We start from the raw sequence: 22,105 nt of genomic DNA on the forward strand, positions 1-22,105 counted from the left end.
GAGGGGTGAAGATGCCACATCCTCTCCCTCACGCTCCAGCTCATTCTGCTCCTGTCACTACCTCCCTTACTAATGCAAGATTCTCATTACAGCAAGGCAAGTATCCCCCAGCTGGATGCTTACAGCCCAGAGGAGCCATCTGTTCTGGCCAAGAAGAATGAGAAGGAATAAATCAGCTCCCCAATAGAGCACCAGGTCAGCCTCCCAAAAGGTAGAGCCCCACAGAAGAAACAAAGCAGCAAGTTCTCCAAACACCAGCACACTGCCATCTCCGAGTCCCTTAAATCACAGCAATCCGAGTTGCTGCAAGTAACAATCCCACAGCAACTCAGTAAATCATTATTTACCAGGAGGCAGCCAACACTTTCCATGCAGAGGGAGGTGGGGGGGGGGAAAGGCATTGCTTTTAGCAGAGGGATTTCGGAGCCACATCGCCCATCCTCACTCCTCCTGTTACAGGCTTGTTTCCGCTGCATGAAACCACAGCTCATGTTTTTAAACACCTCCCACGCATTCTCCCTGCTGAGACTGCTCAGCTGCTCTCCTCCATTTCTTTGCATGCCACCTGATCAGCTTTGCCAGGTGAGGTGCACGGCTGCTGGCTTGTTAATAAGATGTAAAGCAAGTTTGCTTCGAGGTTGGGAGATCTTTGGAGGTCTCCAGCACAGCAACGTGCTCCAGGCAATGCAGCCTTATAGCCCTGTCAAAGCTGCTCAGGACCACATTTCACCAACTACAATCTCTCTCCTGAAGAAGTTCTTACAGAATATAAACCTTTAGGATCAACACTTCAAGCAGTCTCTACTCTTACAACAGGATTTACTATTTTCCCTTACAGAATCCTTGCAATAACAGTGTTGACAGCTCCAAACCAAGCTAACACGCATAAGGAACTTCCCTGTAGTGCTGAAATCTGCCATAAAGGATTTTAATCACCTATCCTCACACTTGATAGCTTTAATAACAGTTTAAAAGATAAAGCTGAAAGCAATGCAGCCCTAAAGGTGAAATGAGCTTGCTGAGCCTCCAGCAGGTATTTCAGGTTTTGGACACTGCCAGATTCAAATGAGTGAATGAGCAAACTTATGAGACAAAGGTCTGCCAAAGAATGGTTTCTATTTTTATTTTTCCCATGCTGAGGTTGTTTATCTGCTCCTCTGATTGAAGTACTCAAGCTGCTCCATGGTGGAGGTGGCAACAGCCAAGCCAGCATCACTAGGAGAGATCTAAGGAAGGGAGCACACCAACAACCCCACATCGGCACATCCACTAACCCTACGCGCATCACCTCTCTCTTCCATCCACCATCCAACTCCAACCATCTCAGCAGTCATCTCAGCTTCCCAGTGCCACCCTCCTCAGTCCCCAGCCCACTCCACATACCATTCACTGGCCCACTCCATCTCTGAGGCACTAAACGTTGAGGCCACGGGGCCAGGTCCTGCGAAGAACCAGCACTCGCCCCAAACTGCCCATAGGGTGAGCGCAGGAAGGTGAGCTGGGGGTAGCAAAAAGAAGCTGGCTCCATGAGAACAGAGAAGAGAGGAGAGCCAGGTACGATGCAAACCGCGTCTGCCTTCGCCTCCTTCAGCTGGTACTGTTGGGACATGCAGTCTCAGAGCCTTCTTCCCAACAAATTCCTTTCTCAAGAGGAATTAATGCAAAAAGGAATAATAAAAGCCTCTTGAGAAGCCCCGTTCCTGCTGTCACAGCCTCACAGAGCGCACTGGAAGGCTGCGTCTCCAGCCTGTATTTAAACGCGCCTCTCAGAAAGCAGAGATGCAGCACAGGAAGAGACAAATTCCAGCCCTGCGTCGGGCTGATAAGCCAGGTTTATAATATTCAAGAAGTATTGGCATTACTACAGTTCCTCCCTCCACCCCTCCCCAATGAGGATCTCGGGCAGTAGCTTGTTGTGCACAATAAGCAAAAAAGCCCAATCCCTAAAAAAAAATAATAATAATAATAAAAAAAAGCCTGTTCCGGTGGGAACAGCCAACACGTTGAATAAAACAAACACACGCGTGCTAAACCCTGGGGATGCAATTAGGCTCAGAGCAAGGGAAGAGGCATTCAGCTCCAGGAGATGGAGACAAGTGAGGGAAAAGGAGAATAAAGCTTAATCCTGAGGCAGTGCCCCATCAGGTGGGGGTTTCTCCACCCCAAGTAGGTGATCCTGAACTACAGCCCCCACTGCTGTGGGGTGCCAGCACATGTACTGGGACTGGAAAGGAGGAAGGTCATCTCATTCTCAGCACCTCCTCTTAATTCTCTCTCCCACTCATCTGCACCCACTAGTAACTCACTCCATCACCTTTACTGGTCAAAGCTGGGATGTTAGGAAGAATTTCTTAAAGAGCAATCAGGAATTGGTACAGGCTACCCAGGGAGATGAAGGGAGTCACCAGCCCTGGAGATGTTGTGAGCTATGGAGATGTGGCAATGAAGGTCATGGTAGGTTTGGGACTGGTGACCTTAGAGGTCTACCCAACCACAATGATGCTATGATTCTATACCTACAGTATATCTTAGAAGAGCTGCCCAGATGAGATTCATATCAATGAATTTCCCCACATCACCAACCGTCCCCATGCACCCCACCATAGGACAGCTGTAAGGACACACAGTTCCATCCTCACAAGTCTGACCACTACAGTTTGCATCAGCTTCAAACTTGGGAAGCTCAAAAGCACCCATAGGAAGAAAGTTCAAGTGTGAGATCATTGTTATCCACTCCAGTGGCTTTTCTCCCCTCCTCTTCCCAGTTTCTCTGAATCAAAGAAGCCCAAAATGCCCTCTGTTCCCTGTGCCCTACCCAACCCAAAGCTCCCATTAGGAACAAAGACCCTTCCTCAACAACAGAGGGACATCCAACTTCTCACCTACTTAATCACAAGTCAGAGCCAGGGATGAATTTAGAAAGGAGGAATAGGAAAAACCCATGGTGTTAGAAGTGACAGCTGAGCACTTTGATATCAAAGCCAGCACTGACAGATGCAGGGCTCTGCTCCTGGGCCATCACCATGCTCAGCACAAAGGCTTCATGGAGAGCTCATGCTAGAACCATATTTAGGAAGTTGCTTTGCACTGAGAACAGTCCTCCAATTTCACCCATTCCAAGCACAGATTACTGAAGGAGATGCTCTGCAGTCACAAAACACTGCTCACACTCAGATGAACTTGAAGGAATAACCTCAGCACTCTATTCCCAACCTTCATCATTGCAGAGGACCCCCTACTCCCAAGCAGCAACGGCACCACGCTGTGCTCAGCCACCAGAAAGGTAGTTGGGATGGAACACATGCTGGATATCTGCTGGTGCACTTGGCAGCCATCTGTGTGTTTACAGGGTGGATGACAGTTTCACGATGACGAGTCATTAAAGCATCCCAGGCTTGTTTACTCCCAGAGAAATCTCACAGAAGGAAATGGGACTTCTCCAGACATGGTTTTGCACTTGGAAGATATTCAGTAGCTTAAGTGCCACCTGAACTCAAGTTATGGAAAGCTTTTGGATAGCATAGCTGTCACTGGTTTTGGATTCTATCAAAGCCAAGCCACCCTCATCTTTGCTTTGAATCGTTGAATGGCTTGGAAGGATCCTCAAGGATATCAACTCAAAGAAGAACCATTTATAGTCCCCGTTGATTTATTATAGCTTTACTGTAAGTTCAGGCACTCCGGGTCACTCCCAAAGTGGTAACAAAGAGTTAAGTGGGCACCACAGTGAAAAGCCCCACTCACACCTCAGGCTCTGTAAATGAACTGAAGTGCTCCAGCTGCCATGAAACAACATGAGAGCCATAGAGGAACGTCCACTGTGTCATGGAGAGGCAACTATACAAAAGCCACAGATGTTACAGAACCAGAAGCTCTGGCCACGTTGGATTGACCAATACATCCCAGTTATATCAGGGGGACAATGGCACGCAGTGATGGCAGCAGCGACTGAGGCTGACAGGACTGAAAACATTGCACCACCGCTTCCTTCTAACCTAAACCAACCCAAGAACTAAACAGCCCCAGAACCAACTCCAACAGCAGCCCAGGTGAGATGGCTGAAATGCTGCTGGACTTTTTGCACAGCCCTCGATCAAGCCATTTGATCCCATCTTTCACAGCCACACACTGTGGGATGGGATCTACACTCCAGAGAGACAAGGCTATGCTTACAACTCAAGTAAACACAAAGATTAATAGAGAAATCTTGCATAGAAAGGCATCAAGGTAGCTTGGAAAGGAGTCTTTATGCTCCCAAATAGGCACTGCTTGTGTGTATCTCGCTGCTGGCCAGCCCTCACCATCAAGTCATAATGACAGCCTTGGACACAAAAAAAAACAACACTAAAGGAAGTCTTGAGGAAACGCATCAGAACTGAAGCAACCTTTCTTTTTCCTTCCTTAAACAGAGGTACAGCCCTCCCTCCCCAAGCTGAGATCCCACAGTGAAGCCTGTAGCCCATTTTCCCCGATCACAGCTTCGCAGGCAAAGCTGTTGTGCCACCTACAGTTGCTTTTCCTCCAGAACAAACTTCCCTATGCAAACTCCAGTCATTTAATATAGTGATGAACCAGCACATGAATGCAGCCACGCTAAGCAAGGAAGCGCTCCCTCCCCACTGGGGGGTAACACTGCAGAAAGTAACTTTTAAACCAGAGTGCAACTCAATGTGCATTTAAGACAGTCGCAAGCACTCAAATTGGAGCTCACAAACACACTACTGGGGTCCTGCAGGGCTCTCAGAGCATCTCTGCTTGTTCTGCTCAAGCTGCTTAACTTCATTCTTTTAATTATTATTATTTGCAATGCTGCCAAAGTGAAGCTGAACACAAACAGTGCCAGAGAGAAGCTAACAGCAAGCCATGTCCTTCTCCCATCTGAGGTATAAGCAAAGAACACAAAGGGGGGGGGAAAGTACCCAGAACAACACAAAGGTCCCGAATTTAAGTTGCTCCTTTATCCTCTTCCACTCTGTGCCCTCTGACTTTATCCACCCCAAATCCGTGCCCGCCCGGTGTAAGCAGCTCGGTGCTGTCCAACGAGCCCAGATGCAAAGTGTCATCACCTTCCTCCAAACAACAGCCGGCTCCCATCCAAAAAAACAACCCCAAAACAATGACGCAAAGCCGAGCTTCCCCCACTTTCCTCCCCCCCAGAAAACCCCCTTCCAAGAGCAGGGCAGCAGCACACATCCCATTGCATCCCATCATCGCACAGCCGGCATTTCCCCCCCCCTCCCCATCCCAAAAGAAGGGACAAACCGGAGACCCCCACCCTCAAACCCCTTCTTCCCCATCTCATCCCACCGCCGTGGCTGCTCACCGCATGGCTGGAGGTGGAACACCCGCCTGGCTGCCATGGCTGCCTCTCTTTTTCCTCTCATCCCGTCTTCACCATCTCGACACTTTAAGGACTTTTGTCGCTCTTTCGGGGTCGGCGTTCTTTAATTATTTATTTTTTTTAACCTTGATTTTTCCCACCCCCCCTCCCTCTTCTTCTTCATCAACTCCCCCCCTCCCCTCCTCAAACCCACCCCCCCACCTTCCGTAAAATAAAAACGCAACGCAGCCAAAACTGAAAGTCCCCCAAAGCCGGAGTGCGGCTAAAGGGAAGGGCCGGGGCGGGGGCACATCCCGCCGGGTCCTAGCGCCCTCCCAGCCCGACAAGCAGGGCAGCTCCACGTGTATTCAAACGAGCAAGGTTTCACAGGCTTCAGTTCCTTTGATTTTTTTTCCCCTCTGCTGAACTCTGTGTTGCTCAGGTTTGATGCTACAGGTGTGGGCAGGTGAGGTGCTGCCTGTAAGCTCACACAGCTGGGTTGGAAGCAACCAAGTGGGGAAAAAATCCCACTCCCCCGATAGGAAGGGCTGATGGTAGAATGGAATAGACTGGAAAGGACCTCAGAAATCTTACAGCTATAACCCACTGCTGCAGACGGGGTTACCAATTGCTAAGCCAAACACCAGCTCAAGCTGCCCAGGGTCCATCCATAGACATGGGCACCCACAGCACTTGGCAACAGTGCTGGGGGGGGGGGGCGGGGGGGTGTCTCACCATCCTATCATTGAAAATTTTCCTTATTTATATTAATAAATCTCTCTTCCTTTAGTTTAAAGCCAACCCCTTTCTCCTATCACTCTCAGACACACAAAGTCAGTCTCCCTCCTGTTTATGAGCTCCTTTTAAGTGCTGGAAGGGCACAGTGAGGTGTCCCCACAGCCACCTCCAGACTGAACACCCCCAGCCCTCACTACATCCATACAGCCTCCTCCAGACCCCTTCCCAACAGCTCCCTATCACAAAGTCCTTTTCCACCAAGCCCTTTTTAGAACCAGAGCAAACCTCACTGCCTTTTGCCTCAGACCCCACACCCAGCATTACCTGAGTGCCATCACCAAGAGCAAGGAAAGGAATACAGTCTACTGTATCCCATAGGCTTATGGCTCTTCCCTCCAGCCCCATAGCAACGAAGGAGCTGATGGTCTATCCTATATAGGGTATCTCATCCACAGCAGTTCTGGCAGCAGGCATTGGAACAAATACCATGTCCCAACCTCATAGGAAAGGTCCAGGCCAACTGAAAGGCAACACATAGTAGAGTGAAATTCACAGTGGAAGAGCAGCACTGACTATTTCTTACCCACCCTTATAAGTCATAGAATAGCCCAGGTTGAAAAAGACCATAACAATTCAGTTTCAACCACCCTGCTATGCACGGAGTCTACCATGAAGACATCAAGACTTGAGTCAGCCAGACTGGTAGGGGAAAGGAACAGGTACAAAGTCACATAAGTTTGGAGAATTCCTCCAAGACATCCTATAGACATGGAGCCAACTGTGGGCAATTGAGCCCCATATTCTTTTCCTTTTATACCTCAGACCTAACCATACCTCACCATGATGAACAATTACCTAACAGCACATATCCCTTGCTAAGAAATATTACTCCACCTCCAGCACAGCTTTCTGGACAATGAACACAGGTATCAGCTTATCTGATTTGATACGTGGCTCCAAAGAAGAGATCAGATACCTTCTGTCTGGCGCTATCTGGTCCATCCCAATGGCTCCAGCCCTGCTCTTTGCCAGACTCCACCAGCCCAGCTAAGCAGAGTCACCCATCGGGAGCACAACCCAAGGAGCAGATGTTAAACCCAACCCTGAGCCTCAATGAGGAAACAACTTCACACAAAGACAGCCTCTCTTCTAAGTGAATATTTGTTTTCCTCTTAGCGAGTTATTTCTTTCTCAAACATCCGACTGTTTTTAAGAAGCTCTTTGTTCCAAGGCTGGCTTGGGGCTGCATTCAGTCCTGACAGATATTGGGCACCTTCACCTTTTAGTGAGACACTTCTACCAACACTATGGCTTTCATAGTGGGCTAGAACCAGAGACTGCGAAAGTTTGGAGCCTAGAAAGAAACACTTGGTGGATCCAAGCATTGCAAAGCGACTCCTTCCAAGTACCAATGCATGAAGTGGTGCTGAGATTTCCGTGCCTGCAACACAGCCAAGGCTTGTCATAAGCAAAACCCCAAAATTGCTCATTGGATAAAATAAATAGTAAATTAAGTACAACCTGCAGGTCAAGTTGACTCGTCCTGTTTTAATCACACCCAGAACCCCTTCAGTCCCTCCTGCAAACTGAAGTGAAACAAACTGCTTTGCACCAAGCTCCAGTGACACAGCCTGGTCTGACCCCAGCTGCAGGAGAGCAGCTCAGCTTGCAGGACAGTGCAATAAATGCTGCAGCACAGCAGAGGGAGCACAGGGTCCTGTTGGAAGCCCCTCCAGGGGAGCAGCAGCCAGATAACAGCTCCCTTTTTTTAACACCTTCATGACAAGGATTTCAGCATCTATCCCAGCCAGTCCTCCAGAACCCTTTGATCTCACCCCTGGAGCTGAACAGTGCAAATTGCAGCCACAGCACTAAGGATCACATTGCAGGACACGTGTTGGAAGTTGCTCTAGCACAATGGTGTGCAGAGATCCACGCTGGGTTGGGGTACCAGGTTGCTTTGAGAAGAAGATTCAGTATTGGAGGCCAAGGTGACAAGTGGCCTTGCAGGTTGAGACACCAGAGCAATCTGGCTGCAATCATCATTCAGTGCCTGTGCTCCAACTCACAGCAAAAGCAAGCAACCAGATTTTAGGTAGGACTGAACTGGTCCCTCCAGATGCAAGGATGAACATTTCAAGTTACCCTGGAAGAATCAAATCTTTTGCTCTTAGGGTTGTTCCCCCCCCCCCACCACCCAAGGGGCACTCACCCAAACTAGTGATAAGATTTCAGAAGCGGTCACAGAAAGGTATCTCAAAAAGCATGAAAGCAGCACAACAAACTTATTCCTTCATCTCCCTCCTGCAGATCTGCTTTCCTACAGCTTCCCAAACCCCTCAAGCCCAGCCAGCTCTTCCCTGCAGGCTCTGGAGCTCCATAGGGCAGCAAGGAGCAGAGCTGGCATCCAGCCTGAGAGCTGCTGGGAAGGGCAGGCTCCTGGAGTGCAGATTGCACCCAGATGGTGATTTCCTCCTGGCTCTGGTAGGAGCTGGGGAAAGCAGCCAGTCTCTCCAGCACGCTCTGCCAGAGGCAGAAACTCCCTGGCAGAAGTCATGCCAGCATGCCCCTTTTATTAGGGCCAGCCCCATGCAGCCAACTTGTATTGCCACCAATTGCAGGGAGATGCAAGCAGGAGCGAGCCAAAGATCACAACTGTATTTACTGCAGTGCTTTCCCTAAATACAGACTGAGGAAGGTGCTTTTACACCTTTAGAGCACACTGAAGATTTCACTGAAGTCTAACTTAAGCCTAATCCACACCTTGGATTATCACCTATCACACCCCAAAAACCACCTCTAAAACATGGTTTAGTGGTGGGTGCACAGTTGGACAGGATGAACTTGGAGATCTTTTCCAACCTTGGTGATTCAGTGATTTTTAAAGTCTTCCCATCTCTTACAAGAAGGCAGAAGAGCAATAGGCAGGAAGACTCAGTATGGCAAAGGAAAGTGTGAGCAGAGCAGTTTAAAGAGGAGAAATAGCATGTGATCTTGCAGAGTTGTGTGCCCCTATAGCTATGATCAGCCCTCCAGCACCTGAGCACATCCTACTCGAGAAAAGGACTGGAGCCTGAGTTTAAAGCAATATTGCTCATGGCTATTCCAGAGAACAGTGATGCTAAAGGACTGGTAGGAGCTGGATCTCAGGGCCACACTAAGTGAAGCTCCAGCCATCCACTTCAACACTTGAGTGTCACTTTTAGCTCTCTTTAGCAATTAAAAGGACAACTCCAGAGCTTGTCAAAGCACAGTGTGGCTCGTGAACAGCAGCACACCCTATTTCTACCTCTACCATTGCTCTCTTGGTCTCATAGCAGCAGGTGACCAGGGGCTGGGAGCAATTACCAGCAGGAAACTTCCCCAGGTACCACTTCACCTTCCTGCATATGCCTAAGAACTGACACATCTCATCTTTATAAGGCACAGCATTCACTGGCACAGCAGGATAGCTGAGAGCCACTGCAGTTGTAGATTACAATATGGAAAAAGGATGTTTTTCAGCTCTTTGCTTTCTATGCAGAGAAGATCAAGGGGAAAAGGATACCCTTAAGAGATGTTACAGCTATACAGTGAGCCCGGTTAGCCTAAAGTAAGTCTTAGGCAGAGATAAACACACAATAGCTTTGCACAGAGCCACATCTGAATAGCTGAGTTCAGCCTCAGAGCATTAAAAGACTGTTGATTCCAGTAGACACTTGCCAGCCTTTTTTTGTGCAATTTAAAGGAAAAAACCCTCAGTAACCAGTCCAGCCACAGAGAACCCACCCTCCCTCCCTCCTGCACTCAGCAGCGACTCAAACAATGTGAATGTTTTCACTGCTGCTGGAGGCAACAGGCTGGTGATAAGGACTTTAGGTTAGTTATTTTCAGGGCTAATGGATTTAGAAATAAATGATTGTCCTTGCCCAAGACTCAGCTGAACATGTTATGAAGCTCAAAGAACAGATCAGAGTAGCAGATCCAGATGATGTCATGTAATAGAGCAATAAAGAATTACACAACTGAAAGCAATAGATAGACAGGAACACTCAGCAAAATCTAAAGGCTTAATTGAGGAATTACCTTCAATCCCAGCTATGCACACACCAGCAAAGCCCCTTGCCTAATTTCCCACTTAGCTCACACTATATTCACAGATGTAATTATTTACCTGAAATCTTCATGACCAAGAAGGGGAGGGCACCAGGGGTTGGTTTCATACCAAGCAAAAGCACACAGGAAGCAGCGGAGAAGAACACAAGGCAAATGAAGACCAGCATTTCCTAGGCAAAGCCATTTTTTGCAGACTCAGCAGCAGGTTCATGAGGACTCACACGGGGGATGTGGTAGTCAAGAGCAACTAAAGCCAGCTTTAAACAGCCTAAAAACCCCACTTCTGACACAAGAAAGGATCATATGCTGCGATGCGGTTCTGAAGATTCTTCACACTTTGGGATGACAACTTTCATCTCCCTGAGCAGATACAATCGCTGGCAGCGAACACACAAGAACAGAAAAAACCTCAAGTTCCACAACAGGCTTCAAAGCCCAGTAGTGTTTTACTTGCTGCTAAAACAGATTCACAGTTTGCTATGCTTGCTTAATTTAATTTGAGTTGCATGAAAAGCCTTTTGCTTCTCCTTGAGGTGCCGCCCCTCCCAGCAGTGTACAAGTAGCATGCACTCATTTTCTGCCTTCAGTGATGATGATTCGGCACCTCCAGCTTTGACACTGCACAGATTGGAGTCAGGATTGGGTACTTGGGCAGACAATGCAGTGGAAGAGGCATTAAGTTCGCCAAACACAAGTAGCCAGCAGAGGGTCTGAGCTGAGCACATGAAAGCCATAGAACCATAAAAGCTGGGAAAGACCTCTAAGATCATCAGGTCCAACTGCCTACCTAACAACAATATTGTCTACTAAACCACGTCCCTCTGAGCCATGTCTCCATGGCTCCTGAGGACCTCCAAGGATGGTGACTCCACCACTCCTTGTGCCATTGCATCACCACCCTTTGGAAGAAGGAATCTTTTCCTGATATCCAAACTGAACCTCCCCTGCACAACTTGGGACCATTACCTTTCATCCAATTACTTTTACCTGGGATCAGAGGCTGACCTCCACCTCTCCCAGACAGGAGGTTTGGGTGGTGCTGTATGGATCCAGGGGCTGGTCTTGCAATACTTTATGACTCCATACTCATGGATTTTTGTACCTGCTCATATTTGTGAACTACCAATAGAACAGAATATCCATTCTTGACAAGACACCTGTCCTTTAAATACAATAAAGTGGAGCTGGAAGCTAACAGCACCAACAGCCAGCAGGGGAATAACACCATATGAGATACCTCATTAAAAAGGGCACATGGAAAAGTGGTTATACCTGGTCTCTATTGGAATTGGAGGTCCTCTTGGCCAACCAAATACAGGATTTAATGGTGATCTGAAGACGCCACCAGCTATAGCTTTGTGCTTTAACAATGCGTTCTCACAAACATGATCAGATTAAGTCAAGCTAATTAACAAGTCAATTTTCACCCCTGGACAGATCAATATGAAGCTTTACATCCCCACCACCAGCACTAGCGCAGCTTTCAGGCTGCAACTAAGAAATGAGAGCATCAATTTCTCCCACTGTTTTGAAAAGCTGCCACTGCAGGAGCTACTAAAGTACCTGTTAAAGTAGTTTTATTCCATTAGAATTTTTTTGGAACACAAATGATCAAATATAGATCTATATGGCTTGCAGTCCCCTCCTTCTGTTAGGGAATGAAGATGCTCTTTGGTCACCTACGGGACAGCCATAAGGAGGTGTTAGCTTCAGCCCTGAGCAGTCAGGCAGCATTCACATCCTTAAAAGTTGCTTGAGTTTAATTAAAACCAATCCTCTTCCAGCCCTATAAATATAGAATATAATTCTCCCATTTACAAGTGAGCCTTTCAGAGCTAATTAGAGCATGAAAGCAGTAGTGGGACATACACATTCCAAAGTACAGACAGTTAAAATTCTGCTCATGTCACTCAAAAGCTTAAAATATTTGCTGATGATCAGGGCCATAACAGATTACAGAAGCCACTACCTGAAGATACAGCCACAGCTTTGTCTTATTTCCACACACAGGTAGGAAACATGGGTGCAGAAGGACCATCAGCTGCTGTGATTTAGGATGCCAGTACAGTCCTTGCCATCACTCCAGCATAACTGGTTGCACCTCTCAACAGCAAATTCAAGATTTTGTAATCTAACTCCCATGCAAAGTTACCCTCCCTACTGCCAGATTAAACAAAACCAAGCTCTTTTGATGTTAAAAAGCCCAGCTGACCCAAATACGTGAGCTATTAGATAGCATTTGTTCTTTAAAACTAGTTTAGACCAGTAGCATTCCCACTGCTTGAAGAACTGGATAAATAAAGCCCTTAATGCCATTAGGGAGCAGCTCAGCAGCAGTAAGTTTCTGCAATAAATGCTATACATTAATGCCATCAAGGTCTTATCTTCCTGCTAAGCAGGAAAAAAATGTCTATTTGCAGAGACTGTAGGACTCCCCCTTGTTCTTTCATGGTTGTATAGTTCTGCACAGTTGCAGAAGAGAACTTCTGGTTGTTAATGCATATAGTCATAACAGAACTTTGCGGTAGCTGCAGTCAGCTCAAAGCTCTATTTTGGAGGTGATGGGGAAGGGGGCTTCTTTCCCTTCCAAAAGCTCCCACATGTCCATTTTCCATGGGAAGGCTGTCCTCCTTCTCAAGGAAGACACATACCCATACCATTCTTCAGATGATTAAGGTTGCTACACACAACCCTGCAAAAGAACACCGCATTTCAGGGCTATCTGAAGCTTTCTATATTTCTTTTCAGTCTTTGTAAGGCGGAAGAAAAGAGTTAAGCATGTAGTAACCAAACACCACATTTGAAGCCACCAGCCAGTCTACAAGGGGTTCAAGAAGAAGCTCTTCCATGAAGGCTTCCAGGCAGACCGATAGATTCCATGTTGTACATCATCTCTTTCATGGCTTACACTTGTTCTATTCATAATCAAGCAGCTTAATATTAACAGCCAGCATCTTAAATAACAGAACACCAATGTTTGGCACTAAGCGTTGGGCAGGTAGACTCAAAGCCTGCATTTGGAAGCATTCACTCCACCATTGTTGGCAGAACTAAACAGAATCCCTCAGAGCAAACAATAAAATGATTAAGGTTTCTCAGAAAACTGACCTGTGACGAAAGCAAACGTGGATGGGCTTCAAGACAGAGGAACTGGAAAAGAACAGAATGCATCCAAGCAAGGTAATTTTGGCTGTCTAGCAGGAAAGTTTTCAATGGTGAAGCCAGTTAGCCTACAATCTAGCTATCTTCTCCCAAGAGATTATTATTCCTTCACAAGCTGGAAAAACCCGAAGGCTGCCATATAGCAAACAAGCTCTTTTTGGTTGTTTTTTTTGGTTTTTTTTGGACAGCAGAGTTGGAAGGAAAACAAGTAGTTCTTATCTCTGAATTCAGTGTCTTACCTCACGTTCTGTGCCAGGATATTAAGTTACTTCCTCGTGACAGGAAAGATCTTTACATCTAATGGGACGCAAGATACTCACTGTAGGATTCATCTCTGAACCCCGCGTCTGCACACTATATAGTCACGTTCAAATGCACAAACACTTCAAGGCAAGCTTAAGTTCTGCCACTAAGAGCTTTTCTTACCTAGTCAAGAGTCTGTAACACATCCAGATTGTTTCAACACTTCATCAACATGAATGGGCACATTCAGCCCCGCTGCACAACACTCAGCCTACAAAATGTCTGGCCAAGCTTGAAAGCCACCACCTGAGTCTGGGACCCTTACCATGTACTTTTCGTTTGTTTTAATATAGTCCACCCATACTCTACAATTTTCCCTGCTCTTGCTTCACACTTCACGTGAGGCTGCAGAATTGAGCTTTGTGCACCCAGCTGGTCCCTTGTTTTGTTTGAGAGCTGCATTCAGAAACATTCACCATGATAGACACGCACACATCAAGTTGCAGAGCTTGTTCTGCAGACAGCTGCAATTACAACACCTACCCTCCATCCTTCACTTCCAGATTTTTTGGGTATCTGAGCTGAAAGATAATTAATAGACTTTGAAAGCCACCTACAGAACTGCTGGCACACCACCATCCATTCAGATGGCTTCCTCCTGCAGACATGCTGGCTCCTGGCTGGGGATCCTCAGGAAGTAGATAGAAAAGACTGAAATTAAGGCTGAGAGTAGCCTGAGATTAATTTCCTTCTCTGGAGAGCTCCCACATGCCCTGCCCTTTTACCAGCAAGCAAGAAGGTCCTGAAGTCCAAGGATGCGGCAAACAATTACACTGAGAGCTTGAATAAAACATCTGGAAAGCAACTCCTTTGCAGCAAGATACCATACGCCCACCCAAAAGCAAGAGGAAGAGTCCACAAAATTTCAACCAGTTTGAAGCAGTCACAAAGATGAGCCCATAGTCTTCATGTCATTTCTGATCTCTCAGCACAGCCAAATCTAGAGATCTATTTATAAAGAGTTTTCCCCATGTGCTGCCTTCACACTAGATACAGAACCACTATCAGGCCTCCAACTGAATTACCCAATATTGTTGGTAGACTGAACATTTTGCTTAGTCCAATACTTGAGAGAAATCACGCACATTAAGCCTTCTGAAGGCTTATAGAACCTGAGAACACACCTACAGACAGATACAAAGGCACATAGCTAGATTAAAGAGAATGTTTTTACAGCCTGGTAAACCAGAGTGTGGTTTGATTTTGGAAATATTTGAGTTCAGAGCTAGAAACAGCTCCTCTATTCACAGTAATTCTTTTCTCCTGAAAACCTGCTTATCTCTTCCTGGCTTTCTCCAAGAAAGCGCCACTGTTTTGTCTCTGAACAGTGAGATCTTGAACTAGAGGTCAGCTTGGAACCAAATGAGAATTAGGGTCACGGAGTTGACATAATTAAACCAACTAATGCACGGTGTCTGCTGGACAGAGGATGTCCCTAAGTGAACAAATTTACTGTAATTTATTTGTATTCTACGCTTTAGAAGAAGAGTGATTTCTCTCCAAATACAGCAAATGACCTCCCATTCCTCCTCTAGGTACCCAATATGTCAACGCACAAAAGACCTCATCAAAAAATAATCACCCCTAAGGAGTAATGCTACAGATATATTTGCTTTCGTATCAATGTGACAAGCACATACATTAAGAAGTTACCATGGCTCTTCTCCAAAACACTATAACCACATTTATTTCAGAAGCAGTATACACATCATCTCCTTGACCATACAGCTATTTCAACAGTCAACATAAGCTTTATTCCTTCAAATCTCTCACTTTCAGCCCAAGCTACCAACAAGTTCCGTACTACTTTCAGCTGGTGATAAAAGAGGGAAGCAAATCAAGGCAGTGCTGAGTGAGGATGACTTGGGCAGATTGCAGCTTAGAGACATAAAAGCAGATACCTACAGTGCATCTGAATAGAGGACTTGCCTGCCATTATAAGTATTTTATTGACTATATACTAGAAAAATGAAACAACAGTTAACGCCATCCATCTTCCACCAATAAGTTCTCCAGGGCTCTCTCAGCTTGCTCAGGCTGTTTTAATGATTGCTACCTCAATTGTCACAATCAACATATTTTACTATACTCTGAGGCAATGCTATGAACACCACGAAGCACTGGGAGCCCAGTTGGGATCACTATTTGTTGAGAAATATCTCCCCAGGCCTCTTGCCTCTTCCTTAAGATAGAGGAGTCAGAGCACAAATAGCTTGGGACTAAGATGCCCATCCTAACCCACAATTATAAATTAAAGTGCTTTTGTTAGTGGTAAAAAGAGATCCTCACTGAAGGGTTGACCCAAACTTGCTATCCACCTCCAAACAGCCCACCTCCACATTGTCTCTCTGGTTTCTGTATCACAGCAGCAGATGGAGAAGCTATTTAAGTCCAGATTTGTGCCTTTCCACACCAGAGACATGCTGTCTCTGTCTCAGTACCAAAAAAATCACTGTAGATTTCAAACTGTACCTAAAAGCAGGTAAATTACTTCTGACAGTGCTTGAGAAATTCAAAGCCTGTTGTCTTGTCCTTTATTGCCCAAGCTGAGTTCCAGCTCACAACTGTTTAACAACTGGCAGCCGATCTTAGTGCACATCAGGCTTATCACTGCCTAGATCTAGTGTGGATTGAGTCAGACTGCTTTCAGCCTCACTCATGAAAGATGCTGAAGTCACTAAATAGCACTGTCCCATTTCTAAACTGCAGATTCAAGCACTGAGAATACCATCTTAGCCAGATTCAAGGCAATTATCTGCCTTTCTGAAAGATGAGGAAAGTCATCATCTTCATTTCCACCAGAAACGCTGATGTCATCAACAAGCAATAGAAATTGTGGGGAAGTAGTTCAGCAAGTCCTACGAAAAGCTAAAGGTAGATTAGTAATAACTGGAGAAGAGATCAGGATGCAGACAAAAGCCCATCTTACTCCATATATATATATATATACGTATATATATATATATATATATATACAGTGCTTCTGGCAATACTTCCTCCAAAGACACTGTTCATGTTTTGTTCCTATAGAGAAAAGTAAGCAAACCCTGGGGCACTCTTACTGTTGATACTTTCAAACGTAAGGGGAATTGCTGGGGAGGTGCATGGGGCAAAGCAAAACTGTCCTTTCAGCTCTTCTCATGGACCAACAAAATCTACATCCAGAAAAGCACCCTAGTTGACCTAAAAACCCATCAGCAGGTACATGGGAGAGAGCTTTAGCACCAGCAGAGCAGTTAGGGAAGACCTCACAGGACATCCTGAGCCTCCAACAGGTCTGATGACCAAGGCCTTCCAGTGTTAGAGATGGGTCTCCACACTTTGCAGCCTACAGCACCTTCCAAAGAAGGGGTCATCACTCTTTGATGCTATCTGCACTTCAGCACCTCCAAAACCCTGCAGCACAGAAACTCTTCTTATGACAATATATTTTGTGAACCAATACTCACACACTTTTACTTCCCACCTTTGTTTACTCTCTTTAGTCTCCAACTTGGAAGAAAGTTAATTACACATTATTCCTTGCATATAACCCATTTTTAAGGCTTTTTTTTTCTTGCCTTTCTAGTCCCACCACCAATGCCTACAGCTGCTGTGTGGGCAGCAAAGGCACCATTGCATTTTAGAGCACTGTGTGTTAAGGCAGACAAGCCAGGTTCACAGAATGAAGGGAGCAAAAAGATGAAGACACTTCCCCTGGGCTCTAAGATGTAAGTACTTTTCCTCCCCTATCATCTGGGTAAGCCACAAATTTTTCACTCCATTTCCATTAGCTAAGAAGCCCCAAGTCACAGAAAGATCATACACCATAGGAAGCCATTCAGACCTCCAGCAGCTTTGAAACAGAATTAGCCATAGCCTGGAGGAATACAACTTTGATAAGCTGAGGTAGGCTAAAGCAAGCTGAGCTCAGTAACACATTCACATTCCACTTCCAGTAATGATTCTGGAGCACAGGTTTGATGAAGACTGACTTGGTTAATGACTGTGAATAGGAGAAATACAGACTAGGAAGGTCAAGGCAGTCAGTAGTTGCCCACTGATTATCCTAACAGAACAGCTGCTGCTAACACGAGACTTCCAGAAACTGGGTTATTGTTGAGGCAGTAGCACCTGTGCCCCAACATGAGGTGATTTGCACAGCAATCACAGCAGTTTGGTAACATATTTTGAAAGGTACCAAACATGGCAGCCCACACAAACAGAACTGAGAACTCTGGGGGAAGAAACTGAGAAGCTTTGAAGCGTCTTTCTTCAGATAAATGCTTCCCAATCAAGTTGGGATGCATACACACTACCATGCAACTTCCCTTGTAACAGGCTGTGCATAGGAATAGGTTCTTGATACAAGGATCAACGTTTTCCCACACTACACAGTCCCCTAACTTTACAACACAGGCTTCCACATGTGTTGAAACAACACTGTGCCCCCAACATGGTCTTCCTACTGCCAGACTGTTGTGCTGATGGAAAATGAGTACTGTGTCCTACCAATGGCTGGAGACATGCACCCAAGAGACCCAAAGGCTGACAAGGGTATTCTTAACAAGATTAGAGTAATAGAATCATAGAGTATCCCAAGTTGGAAGGGACTCATGAGGAGCAATCAGGGGTTGTGCTTGATATCTCAAGAACACAGTTTGTTGGCACAGTCTCAAAAAGGGTAAAATCAACCCTTTTTCTATATGTGTCCTTTGGAGTCAGTTCTGAGGAATGGAAGTTTGTGATGTATCTGAGACCAGCAGGGTTTGGGTGGGCTCTGAGTACTCACAACCATGGCTCCTCAGTGTTGAGGGTTGTGAACACCAGATGCTGCCAACACCATCTGCTTCCCACTTTGCTTTGCTATGGAGAATGAATGAAGCTGTGACTCCAACTGAGTTGCTACAGGACAAGTGCAGGAGCTCTCCAGGGTATCCTCAGAACCCTTCTCCCTCTTGCTCCACATGCATGGACAGCAAAGTGTCCCTGACCACATGCTAGCATGCGGCACCTTATCCAACCTGTAGGGCATTCACCACACAGATGCACCCAATTTCCTGTATTCATTTCAGAAGCACTGAGTGCTAATAATGAGTTATGAAGCAACAGCAGTCACCTTGCACTAGTAGAAGCTTTCACCACCCTCTTCACAGACCACTCAAGACCTCTCCTTCCAAAGGGGAAGACAGAAAGGCACTAACAAAGCAAGCTATCTCAGGCTGGCTTTACCTCCAGCCTATCCACTTGAAGCCAATATCATTTATCAGCCCCACTGTCACCATTCTCCACTGTGGAGGAGGTATCCCACAGCCACAACCCACCCGACCACCTTGCAGCCTCCAGCAGACCCACTTCTTCATCCCAGCTCAGAGGGATGAAGGGATTTTTTTCCCCTTCCACACATCAGCCAAAAGAAAGAATGAAGGTTGGAAAAGGTGTCTAAGACCATCAAGAACAACCACCAACACATTCCCACTAACCATGTCCCTCAGTGCCACATCTCCACAGTTCTTGAACACCTCCAGGGAGGGTAACTCCATTGCTTCCCTGGGCAGCCTATTCCAATGTATGACCACTCTTTCTGAGAATAAACTTTTGTTTATATCCAACTTCATCCTCCCCTGGCACAACTGAAGGCCATTACAAGAGTTATACAGGGCCAGGCTGCATAGCTCCTCCAAAGACAGCTAAGAAAGAGGTGTTCCTGTGCAGGAAGGACCCCCTCCTCCACCCTCCAGAAGCAGCTAAAGGGGAAGTTCCTTGCTCAACAGCTTCCTGACCATGCAGGGGAAGTTGTTTGTGCTGTCAGCCCCAGCCAGGGGAATGTTGCAGCATTTTGGTTCAGCTTGCATCAATTACCCATGGCAGGAATAGCTCCAGGGCTGTCATGCAGTGAAGCAAAGCCACGAGAGTGGTAAGAACACTTGAAAAAGTGACTAGGACTTTCAGCATCTCCTGGGGAGGAGCTCCAGCTGTTTTTCACTCCTCCCCTCCTAACCCCAAAGAAAAAACGGTTGGAAACAGAGCCATAGATAGAGCAGTTTGCCTGGGTTCAAGAAGTGAATAGAACAGTAAGAGCAAAGCTTCATCCCACTCTACGCCACTCATGTGTCTGGGTGATCCTTCCCCAAATCCTCAAACAGATAAGCTCAACTCCCCTCCATCTCTGCCCTTTATCTCTCACAGAGGGGCTGCTGCTGGGACAATGCCCATCTCTGCCAGCAGCAGCAGGGAAGAAAACCACAGCTGAGAACAGCACGTTCACTTGGAGCTTCCTGGCCTTTGGGGGGTAAAAAATATAATTAAAAAAAATAAATCAGGAATTGTGTGCAAGAAGCACTGTGTTTTATTACTGAATGAGTTGGTCCATAAGGCAGATCCCAATTAAGAGTGTCACAATATTCCCAGTGCAAACACAGCCTGCTCACATCATTCAGTTCTTAGAAATAGAGGCAGGCGGCATGGGAGCCCACAGCACGCCTTTGAGGGTTGCTCTCTAGGTTTTCAGCCATCCAGAAGAAGGAGGAGGCACACAAAGCTCTTGTATCTGCTGACCTGCATGTAGATCTGTAATAGGCTTTCTGCAACCGCCCCAAAAAATAGTTGGGGCAAGATCCCTGAAAAACACATGAAATAAAGGAGGTCTGAGCAGATGTAGATGGAAGCAAGATCTCCACAGCTCTGCCACAAATTTCTCTTCAGACAAAACCTCTCTGTATATACAGCTCAGTTTTCAGAGCCTTTAACCCAACAGCACTGCCTGATGCCTCTTGGGCTTCTCATTAACTCTTGCACAACCAGGGCCAGGATCTCAGTGGTCTTCCCAACCTTAATGAATCTATGATTCTAAGTGTATTACACCCAGCTCCCTCTGTCCACACCATCCTGGCATCTTTGCTCCCAAGGTACAAGGTGGCCAAAGTCAATGCATCCACAGCAATTTCAACAGGCATCTAGACTTTAACGCACACTATAGCAAGGCCACACGTGATAAACATCTTGAATTTATCAATATGGACTTGGTTACAACTGGAAAAAGACATAATAGTGATACATAAGGAGAAACTCTTGGTTCTTTGTATAAGAGGCATCCCACAAAACCCCAAGGAAGTCACCGTTTAGCAAATGGATTTCCACTTCTTGCCCAGTGTGGTCAACTCTTCTGTGCCAGACTGTTTCTGTACTACAAAGTTAACTCTTCCAGACAAAAGAGGGAACAGTGAGGGGGTTATGACTTCCTTCTGTTAAGTCATTTAATAAGAAAGGAAACCCCAGCAGAATACACAGCACAGCATGTCTTGCTTTGTCCCACACCATAGGATCCCTGTTCTACACATCTTGAATTTGACTGAATTCAATTGCAGAGCTCTGCTTTTTTTCCCCCCCTATATGAGCATTTCAGAGACCTGACATCTCCCAGCATGAGTGCCTTTCAGTGTCTGGAGGCCTTTCTGGGTACATCATATTTCGACAGCCAGAAAAGCTATGAACAGTTTGCATAGTGGTCGGCATCCTCAGCAACAATCAGGCTTTTATAAGGCAACCAAATGAAGCCCAGAATAGGTATGCATGGTCTACTCTGCTCAGTTCTAGCTAGCACTCCTCTTGCTCTGACATTTGTTGCTTCATAGTGAAGTCTCCTGCGACATTACACATGATTCAGGCCTCTCAACCTTGCCAACCTCACACATCATTACCCCAGCCACTTCTCATGCCACCTCCATACCACCACCTTAGCCTACAGGCTCGCAGCATGAGTTGGCCAAACACATTAGCAAGATGCCTTGACAAAAAGCTGTCTGAATTGGGCCTGAACTCTCACCATTTCAGATTATAGATGGGTAAGTTCTGAATTTTTCACGCACTCTAAGTTGAAAGTCCCTCAAATGTGAATCTGAACGTTCAGCCAGAAAGAGTTGCCAGAGGCCAAGATGAAAAGTCTCTCAGATCTGCTAAAAAATTGCCAATTTGTGTGACCCAAGAGAGAGTCCTGAGAGATTAAACACTCTGTGCCTCTGAATAAGGGACATTCTTGTGGGACATTTATCCCAAGGGTTAATTTCAGATGTTTTATTTTAATTAGCAGAACTCACTCACATGGCAGACCTCAATTCTCTGCATCTATCTTGCAAACCACCAAGACTTTTGCAATGCTTTAAGCCTAAGCTTTTCTTTCAGATAAATACCTTTCATCTGGAAGTTCATTTGGATTGAGAGAAATGCCATTACCAGAGAAGATGGAAGGACTGCTACCACGTCTGGGTGCACTGGATTCCTGGGAACATCCTGCAAGATGTACAACCAGAGCTCATCACTCTTCTGCTCCACAAAGAAGGAAGGCTCACAGGCAGAGCAAAGCATCCTGAAGCCACCTCAGCACTGCTAGAGAAGATGCGCCAATAGACAAGAGAATAAGGAACACTTTTGGTTTACAGCAGTCCACAAGCCACAGTGCTGATGCCTTCTCCTTCAAAAGACCAGGGACCAGAAGGAAATGTCTACTCA

General features: G+C 46.2%; 1 protein-coding gene across 8 annotated transcripts in view; it reads right to left on the minus strand.

The window, feature by feature from the left end:
- Positions 1 to 22,105, minus strand: part of SLC4A11 (solute carrier family 4 member 11) — a 124,157-nt gene that overhangs the window by 82,239 nt on the left and 19,813 nt on the right. For 2 of the 8 annotated variants that reach the window (XM_015863018.3, XM_015863017.3), the window contains exon 1: positions 1,384 to 1,928. The exons of 1 other annotated variant lie outside the window; for it this stretch is intronic. In XM_015863018.3, coding sequence (XP_015718504.2) covers positions 1,384 to 1,609 — 226 coding nt within the window. In that variant the 5' untranslated portion in view covers positions 1,610 to 1,928. Of the gene's footprint in view, positions 1 to 1,383; positions 1,929 to 5,323; positions 5,481 to 7,034; positions 7,098 to 10,211; positions 10,240 to 13,554; positions 13,627 to 22,105 lie in introns of those variants that run through there. 5 more of the 8 variants (XM_015863024.3, XM_032444207.2, XM_015863023.3 and 2 more) reach the window with 5 other exon arrangements.

Source organism: Coturnix japonica, chromosome 4 (assembly GCF_054131305.1).
Source record: "Coturnix japonica strain WE chromosome 4, WE-NBRP24, whole genome shotgun sequence".
NCBI classification, from domain to species: Eukaryota; Metazoa; Chordata; class Aves; order Galliformes; family Phasianidae; genus Coturnix; species Coturnix japonica.